At 47.2% G+C, this 9702-nt stretch overlaps 1 protein-coding gene across 5 annotated transcripts in view; it reads left to right on the top strand.

The window, feature by feature from the left end:
- The window catches only part of ZNF521 (zinc finger protein 521), a 275173-nt gene extending 272431 nt beyond the window's left edge, over positions 1-2742 (top strand). For all 5 annotated transcript variants that reach the window (XM_055324574.1, XM_055324571.1, XM_055324570.1 and 2 more), the window contains one exon: positions 1954-2742. In XM_055324574.1, coding sequence (XP_055180549.1) covers positions 1954-1983 — 30 coding nt within the window. In that variant the 3' untranslated portion in view covers positions 1984-2742. The remainder of the gene's footprint in view (positions 1-1953) is intronic.
- The last annotated feature ends 6960 nt before the right edge of the window (positions 2743-9702 follow it).

Here is a 9702-nt window from a genome sequence, read left to right on the forward strand (position 1 = left end):
GGTTGTTCCACAAGTGGACACAGGGCAAACAGTTCACTAGTTGTGGGTGATGAAAAGATAACAAAGCTCTTTAAGGCTTAAAAACTCTGCTTAAAAAACGTCCATGGCTGCTCTTCACTGCCATGACAAAGTCTGAACTCCTTAGCAAGATACAAAAGGCTCTTCAAAATCTGGCCCCAAACTACCCTCCATCCTCCCTTCTCATTGATACTCCTGGTTCAGGACACTCTAGGCGACCCCATCCAATCTGAACAAGTTGCAGGTCCACGGACATACCTTGTGTATTCCTGCTTCATTGCCTTTCCTCATTTGAGTGTGTCAGCCTGGACTGCCCAGTGCATTCTCAGGTTTCCAGCCTCAACCCAAATGTCATTTGTTACCTCTACTGCAAAGCCTTCTCCAAAGGCCGGGCAAGGTTAGGTGTAATCGTGGTATTTCTGGGTTCATTTCTGATCTCATCCTGCCATACTGCTTTGCCATTTTGGGCCCACGTGCCTTTCTTCTTTAGACTATGCACATTTGGAAGGCATCGAGTTAGGGGCCATCCTGTCCTCTTCCATAGCCCTTGCCTAGTTAGTCAGTCATTCATTTGGCCAGGTCTTTGCAATGATTGTGTTGCTGTGGGCTACGCCAGGTGGTGAGACAAGTGTTCAACAGATGTTTGTGAAGGAGTGAATAAATGAATGAACACCAGAATTTCTGACATAAGGAGAGAGCCAGGCCTACAAATAACCAGAAGACAAGACCTAAGCTGTGTACTCTGAGCAGTGTAAATGCAGCAGGAAATCAGAGGAGGGAGAAATTGGTTTTAGATGGGATGTTCATGGATGTGGTTGTGTTCTGAGCTAGACCTCAAAGTTCTGAGCAGAAGGGATGGGGCAGGGGAGGGTGTGAAGCTGACAGGTAGGAGACCCTGGATCAGGGGAAACTCAGAGGAGGGAAGGTAGAAATCAGGCCATCTGCAGGCTTATGCTGTGAATGAATGCCCTGGGTCTGGGGCCATACCCCATTACTGGCTGCAAGTCCAGGTATACAGTTGGCCTCTCACAGTTGAGAGGTTGTTCACTTAGCAAGGGAATGTGTTGTGTGGATGGACAGGAGACAACCCAAGTACAACAAAGGCTGCTTCAACTGGGCCTGGGGGTGGATGTGGCTGCTGTGATGTGTTCCTGAGCCTTGTAGTGACAGTCCCAAGCCCATCCCCAGGAGAGGAGATGAAGAAGCTTCTTTTTTTTTTTTTTTTTTAAGATTTTATTCATTTATTCATGAGAAACACAGAGAGAGAGGCAGAGACACAGGCAGAGAGAGAAGCAGGCTTCCTGCAGGGAGCCCGACGTGGCACTTAATCCCGGGACCCCGAGATCATGACCTGAGCAGATGCTCAAGGTGACCCAGTGGAGATGCTTCTTGCCCCCTCTGTGGGTTACTGGCCAGGCAGCCCTTGCCTGTAAAGGCCATATTGAGGGACAAATAGTCTCTGCTGTCAAGACGTTCCCATCTAAGAGTGATGAGACCAAAAGAAATAACACTTTTGTAATGGAAATAACACTCAGATAAATAAAACTGTTAAGGGATCCCTGGGTGGCGCAGCGGTTTAGCGCCTGCCTTTGGCCCAGGGCGCGATCCTGGAGACCCGGGATCGAATCCCACGTCAGGCTCCCGGTGCATGGAGCCTGCTTCTCCCTCTGCCTGTGTCTCTGCCTCTCTCTCTCTCACTGTGTGCCTATCATAAATAAATAAAAATTTTAAAAAAAAATAAATAAAACTGTTAAAATAGTGCTACGCTGGTCTTTGAAAAACTGGTCTCACTTTGACAAGAAGAGATGATGGAAGGTGGGAGGGGATTCTGGGAAGGCCTGGCAGAGGCAAAGGAACGGACAGGTACAGATACTTGGTCTGATGACAATAAGATCACTGAAGTGTTTTTTCTCCCCTCTTTCTTTTTTATTGCAGAACCATACGATGACCCAACACAGCAGTTAGTGCAAGTACGGTCGGAGAATTACTTTGGTGGCACAAAAAGGGAACATGTTTTACTCTTTGCACGAAACTTTCATTGTTAATGTATAATATTCAGAAACATTGTATTGTACCATAAAACTTGTATTATCAAAACTGTTGGATGTTCATGTGTTTGAACTTTTGAGCACCGGATAGACGCCTTGTATATAAAGTGTTGCACATGTATTATGTCGTCTGATACTAAAATGGTCTTATAAAGACAAGTGGACTTGGGCCCTATTCAGGCAAGATGAAAAAAAAAATGTGAGCAAAATGGCTTAAGAGAAAGTATTTTCGAGGAAGACAGATTAAAACAACCGTTACAAATGAGACTACATTTGGACTTCCTTTTATTTACACTTAAGCCTAGAATTTCTCTTTTGGTATATCAACGGTTAAATCCAAGACTATTTTTTATTGCTGAAGATTCTTGCAAACCATGAAGAGACGTTCTCACAGAACAGAACCCCACAGCTGGATAAGGCCCGTATATATATTTGTAAGCCTTGCAATGTGACAGGTAGCATCACTATATATGCAATAGTTGTTATGTAGACTGTCAAAGATTTTTTTTTCCTGGATACATTTGAAGCTTTGAGTGTTCAAGGTTTTCCTTAATGATTTCACACAGCCAAATTCTTGAATCAGTTGAACTAACCTGTATGTTACTGTTATTAATGTTTACTCTGCGGTCTGAACCTGGAGATTACTGGAATTGTTTTCCAAGAGGAAATAAATTCAGTTTACCATTAGGCAGGAGTGTATTTGTGTGTTTTCTTTTTTTCTAGTTACTCTACCATTAAAAAAAAAAAAAAAATCTAATCGCCTGCACCCTTGGAAGTGAAATCTGCTCTTGAGCATATCACAGGCATAACCTCAATCATATTTAACCTTTTCACACTGGGCCAAATGCAGCCGGGAAGATATTCATCATGCTGCACAGGGAAAGAACCAGACCCAGTATACTTCTCCTCTCTCAGATACTTCCAGGTCACATTGTACTGGAGGATTCTGACATCACAGATGGATGTGATGGCTGTTTTCTGCATAATTTGCAGCCCAATTCATGTCATGCTGTGCAAATCTGAACTCAAAGTAGATGGCTGCAATTTGAAAGGCAGTTTGGCTTATGTGTACTTAAGAAGCAGCTTTGTTCATTCAGAAGACAAAGCACGGAGCAGGGAGCCGGGTGGCTGTTGGTGCTCGCCCTGCCGCTGACTCCCGGTGTGGCCTTCTCCGAATCACTCGGCCTCCTGGCCTTGGCTCCCCCACCAGGGGACGTCATGCGGCCTGGTCATCGGCCTTGACACAGGCGTGCGGTGTCTCTGGATGACTGCTGGCACCGCAGCCCGCGACAAAATGGGGAATGAGCAGGAGCTCCAAAGTCAGAGGCTTTCTGTTGTGGGAGAGGAGAGGAGGGCAAGGCGTGAGCTGGTTCCTAATATCCGTGTTTCGTCATAGCTGGTAAGTATGCACCTGATAGCGATGGGCAACTCTGGACCCCGTCATGCTGAAACTATTTCCCTCACTAGGTGGGACTCTTAACCTCTTGGAAGCCCTGAGGCCTCGAGCAGACCTTTAAACTAACTTAACAAGCGAGAATCCTCACCAGCACTGGTTGGATGGGGGACTGGAGCGTGGCCTGATTCACTGGGTGGTGACTTCCCGTCAGCCCAGGTCCCTCGCGTGAAACCCAGACTGCCGCACCAGGTGGGAGAATGCTCACCCCTGGTTCTCAAACCACACCCTCTGTCAGGGTGCCCCGGAGGGCTTGTTCTATCGCAGGGTGCCCACCTGATGCCCAGAATTGCGGAGTCAGTGGGCCTGGGAGTGGGGCTCCAAGTTTTGCAAATCTAAGAAGTTCCCAGGTGAGGCTACTGCTCCAGGTGTGGGGGGCAGGGGGCCCACTTTGAGAACCGTGGCTCTACACAACCCCCCCATCTCCAAAGTAATGCAGTGCATTAAATGCGAATAGCCATGCGGAGTGCTAGAAAATTATACTATTAATTTTGTTACCAATAAAGAAATTGGTCAAATTTTAAGATCACTCGGAAACAAATCCCTCATGGTGATTAAAGCCTGCATGCCGGCCAGCGTTTCATGTGTGTATTTAGTTTTTTAATGCTAGGAAAACCTACATCTATACATTTCACAATGGATTGCCAGCATGCTATTTAATTAAAAAGCTTTTTCACCAGCTACATAAATAATGAAGTATGCTGAGAATATGCAAGTACATTCATAATTAAAATACTCAGCTATATTTAAAAAAAAATTAAGATCTCTGGTCTATTCAAGGATTTTGCATTTAAAATGAAATGGCCATGCTTAATAAAGATTTTTTTTTAAGGCTTTAAAACTGCTGGTTATTAACGAGCGTGTTATATTTCCCTAAAAGTAAGGTGCTCTTTGCTCATGGAAAACAGGTGATCATGTTATCCTGGGGTTGGATCCTGAGTTCACAGCCTCACCTCTAGGAGACATCCCTGACTTCTAGTAAACAGCAGGAGATGGGTTCTCGGGCAGCAACAGAGGCTGGTATTTATTCTCCTGGAAGCACCCCTGGCCTCCAACACATCCAGTTCAGCCTCTTCCCAGGCAGAGCTAGAGGCCAAAGGAGTTGATTCCTAGTTGCTGTATGCTTGATCCTCTGGGGAGTACCAGTCCAGTCGAACGTAGCAGGTGCTTCCTTACAACCAGTGGTTTGTTGGGTCATGACGACTACCCCGGGCATGGAACAGCCAGTCCCTCCTTTTGTTTGTTGCCTTGTTTGTATTTATTTCCTACTTCATTCCCTAAGAACGTGAGACAACGTAAAGACCTAGTAAAATGTTATTAGGAACATCAGCGTCATGCAGTAGAGGAGAAAATATTGTTTCCTAGTACTTCACTCCAAAAGAAATTTTGGGCAGCCCGGGTGGCTCAGCGGTTTAGCACCACCTTCAGCCCAGGGCGTGATCCTGGAGTCCCAGGATCGAGTCCCACGTTGGGCTCCCTGCATGGAGCCTGCTTCTCCCTCTGCCTGTGTCTCTGCCTCTCTCTCTCTCTCTCTCTCTCTCTCTCTCTCTCTGTGTGTGTGTGTGTGTGTGTGTGTGTCTCATGAATAAATAAAATAAGATCTTAAAAAATTTTTTTTAAAAAAGATCTTAAAAAAAAAAGAACAAAAGAAATTTCTGAAAGCCCTGATATATGGGCAGGGGGCCAACATAGTAGCCACTCTTCCTGACCCTAATTTTATGATCTAACGGGGTGCTTCTCATCTGGAGGAATGCTACTGCGTCTGTGGGTAGAGGCCAGAGACACTGTTAAACACCCCACAACCCACAGCACAGGTCCCCAGAATAAAGAGTTATCCACTCCAAAATGCCAATCGATAGTGCTGGGGTTGAAAAACTCTCTCATGAAGTTTTCTCTGATTTCTCAAGGACCTTTTACATTGCAATCACCCAAGGGATTTTTAAAAACTCAACTGCCTGAATCCCACTCCCAGTGAGTCTGACTTAATTGGTCTAGAATGCCAGCCGGGCATCAGAGGTGCCCCAGGCGATTCTAGTGCAGCCACGTTTGAGAACCACAGGGCTGAGCTAACATTCTCAGGCCAGAGTCCTGGACTCAAGCTCGGAAATCTGAAAATAACCTCCAAGGAGTAGAGAAGTAGGATGGGCCTCAGACTGGTTTCCCTCAACATTACATTTTATAACAGTCAGGTAATGATGACTTTAAAGTAACATAATAACCAATAGCGAGTTTAGGAAAAAAAGAGGGAGATGACCCAGAACCTCACCACCCTTACACCTGGCGCAAGATGGCAAACCCAGTGAGACAGAGCTCCAGCCCAGCGGGGACTCTGGCAACCCGGAGAGCAAATGTCCCGTCACCTGCCCCAACTGTTGCCTGGAGGGAAAGCAGCCTGTGAGGCCAGATTGTCCAGTGTCTCAGGAGGAGCCAGCAATCCGGGTGGGTATGTGCCATGTGCCAGTTTCTAAATGTTGGCAACCTAGTCCATTTTGTATTCAAACTCCGCTGCCCCCCACCGTGTGGGCCATATGAGACACACTTTTCAGGCCAGGTCCGACTCTTGGATTGCCGATTTTGACCTTTGGCATTGATTATTCCTTTTTCTGAATTATTCTCATTCCAGACTAGTTAAAAATGTTTGCTTGAAAATAATTGTGTGATTTTTTTTTTTTTTTTTTGCATATAAAAGTTTGAGCTGTGCTTTGTTTTAAATTAATGTCACATGCACTTGCAAAGTTGCTCTGTGGCCTTTGTAGTTTACGTTGCCTCTGGTTGAGCAGCAGTCTACCAAATGGATGTGCTCTCTGTAAGTCCATTCCTGTTCCCGGACATTGGGATTTCAAACACATTTTTTTTTAAATGATGAAGGATAAACAAATAGTGGAAAGTCAATATTCTCTGTTGTGAGTCAGATAATGCTACATTGTATGTTGTTAATGGAGGCCAGATTAATACGCTTTTGGAATCATGCAAATGGGTTGACATTCTACATGGGAAGCTGATAAGTGTAGTCAGGGTTCCAGCCCAAGTGGAAAGAAGTGGCATCAGAGACAGCCTCTGGGGATCCCCCACGGGCTTATTAGGTTCCTTGGAGCAGCGCTGGGTCTGTTCCAGAACCTGGACAGGGACTCCAGTGAACCCTCAAGTTCCACTCTACAGAGCATGGCAGCTCTGCCTTTGGGGGTGCAGCGCTGCAGAACCCTTGAGAAAGGAAGTTTGGAAATCCAGATCCCACTAGAGAACACCTGCAAACGCTTCTCCACTTAGCTTCAGCAGGCCAGAGCCTCTCACCAGCTCCCTTGTGTGGAGGGAGCTCTACCAAACGTCCTGAAAACTCCTGGAGTCCAAGGAAGAGGGATGATTTAGGGCAAAATGACCCAGCATGGGTTTCTGGCAGGATCCCAACGCTCAGGTCTGGCTGGCACCGCATTCCTGGGTGAGCGCCTCCGGAGGCTGAGGAGTAGCCACGACCATCTCGGCCAGATTCCTCGGTAATGAAGTCAGCTGTCAACTCCTTGGGGGGAAGAGCACAGAGCCCCTTTATTTCCAAACAGGTGTTGCAGCATATTAAAGGTTGAATTCCATCTTATGCTCACATCCTGAATGAGCCAGTTTGCAGGCAAGCTCAGTTCTTTCTGCAAAGAGGGAAACTTGGCAATGCTGGAGGCTGAGTACTTAAATGGCAATCAACTTCTGGCTCATATCAATTAATTCCTTCATGGACTTCTGCCTAAGTATAGCATCTTGAATTCCCAGCTGCGGAGGCTCTGAACGGCAGCCCAAGCAGCACACGCCCCGATCCGGGGGCGAGCACACCGGTGAAGGGGTGAAGGCCGAGCGATCGCAGGGCAACGAGGAGGGCGATCCGGGGCTGCCTCTTTGTTTGCCTGCAGAGTACAGGGCAGGACGGACACCCCACTCTCTAGATGGGGAATCCTTTAAGAAAACGCCGAAGTCTAAGGGACGTCATTCTGAGGGGACCCCCCTCCTTTGAGTGCGAAAAGCTCCAGATCCAAAGCGACCACGTGATATGGCAGCAGAGTGGGCACTAGGGAAGGCCTTCGCTCTCGCTCAGACGCCAGGAAAGCCTACTCATCCCGAGGAACCTGCTAGTGTCTTCTCCACCTCTGTCCCACACCAGCAGGGAGCAGCCAGACAGGCAGCCAGACTGAGGGCGAGTGCGGTAGGACAGAGGAGCCGGGCGCTTCTCCACCCGGCCAGGCCGGCTGCGATTCAGACCTTGACGTCCTCAGGGCCGGGCGCCCCAAATGCCTCAGAACTGGGCCTCGCCTCGTCTACTGAGCTCCTGGCGCGGCCACCGCCACGGGATCACCAGTGGCAGTCAACTGTCCTGCAGAAGCAACGCCATTTCTTTTCTCCCCTGCATATGAAACATCCCTGGTTTGTCCCCCTCTCTGCCCTCCTTTCCGGAGCCAGAGGAGATTTTAGTTCCCTTCCTCAGGAGACCAAATCGTTGGTTCTCTGAAGCGTCAGGCACTGCCCACTCCAGTGGCCACTGGCTACTTCAACATGTGGCTATTGATTCCTATTAACACTTCAGTTCCTCAGCCTCACAAGGGGCATTTCAGGTGTTCGGTGGCCACGTGGGGCTGGTGGCTGCTGTACAGAACAGCACAGATAGGGCACATTCTCCTCATCGTGGAAAGTTCTATCGGGCAGTCCGGTGATTCTAGCTCCCCCACCCCACCCCACCCCACCCCGCAGCTCCTTGGAACCCTTCCATGTAGGGAAGCCCCTCTTTCTCTAATTCTTCTGGTCTACTTCCACCTGTCTTCAAATGTGCACAGGTTTCTTCTCTTCTAAACAAAACAAAACTTTTTTTCTTGACCCTGAAGCCTCCTCACAAGACTGTTTTATTTATTTCCCTCATTTTCTTCCAAATTTCTCAAATCTGTGGTCTGCCCCACATCCTCCATTTCCTGACCGCTGCCTCACTCCTCCCTCACCTGCAGGCTGCCTTCCATCGATAGCTTTTACTGAAAATGTGTTCCCGAGGTCACCAGTGGCCTTCTTCCTGCCACCCCCACCCTGTCCTCCTTCTCCTCTGCCCTTCAGTAATTTAGACCATCAGTCACCATGTTCATCCTGCTTGGCAAGAGGTCTCATGTTTATCCTCTCCTTTCTATTTCCAACGACAAGACCCTCAGGAGAACCTTCTCGTTGACTTCCTTCTGACCTTGCCTCTCTCTAGTCCTCCTTGGGATGTGGCCACCATGTTAATCTTTATAAAACACTTAATTCACATCATTTTCCCATTTAGCAAATACCAATGACTCCTAGAGTGATGTCAGGAAAAAGGGTACAGTTTCAAAGGAGTTCCAATCTTTTTCTGCCACCTGCTGCCTATGTAGCCCAGACCGACCTTGCTTTGCTGCCACTCTTATTTTCTTCTGTAATTTGAGAGTAAATATGCTTACAAGTTTTTGTAGAACTTTTACCAATATTATTATCTGAAATATATGAGATACCCTATATAAGAAAGTTATTGCTTTGAACATTATCTTTATTTAATATGGGCTTTTTGTATGTTGATTCTAGAATTGCTTTTTCTCCCTTGCACCTCTTACCCCGATTCCCTCACACCACTCCTTTACAGTCTTTCTAAAATGCACCACTTTTACCCTGTGCCCTGTTTACGAAGCGCTGGGGTAATGGTCTATATTATCTTCCACTAAAGCTCGTATTCCCTTGACTTTCAAGAGTGTTTTCACCTGGCCCAGCACCCCACCAGGCTTAGCCGTCCAGCGTTCATTGGTTTCAGTCAGCCAAGTCAGATCTCCTTTGCCAATCTACTCTGCTCCTTTCTTTTCTTGCTCACTCCCATATATTCCCTCCCCTAACCCCCTCTTCCTCCCCTCCCCACTCACCTCGACCCTGCAGTCCTCCCCATCACAAACCAAGCCCCTCTTCCTCCACAAATCCCACTCCAATCCCGCTCTACCATTACTTCCTTTCTATAAATTCCTATGGCACTGTCAACCTAGCTTTGCAATTAATGGCTTCCTTGAAACATATTTTGTCTTCCTAGCTGGATTGTAAGTCTTTCAAAGATGAGGAATCTGCTCTCTGTATTTTTTTTTACCCACCCTCAGCGATGCCACTTCATCGAAGGTTAGTTAAGCACATGTGGATGAATTAATAGCTCAACTGTAGAGCTCCACC

The sequence above is a fragment of the Nyctereutes procyonoides genome, unplaced genomic scaffold (assembly GCF_905146905.1).
Source record: "Nyctereutes procyonoides isolate TBG_1078 unplaced genomic scaffold, NYPRO_anot_genome, whole genome shotgun sequence".
NCBI classification, from domain to species: domain Eukaryota; kingdom Metazoa; phylum Chordata; class Mammalia; order Carnivora; family Canidae; genus Nyctereutes; species Nyctereutes procyonoides.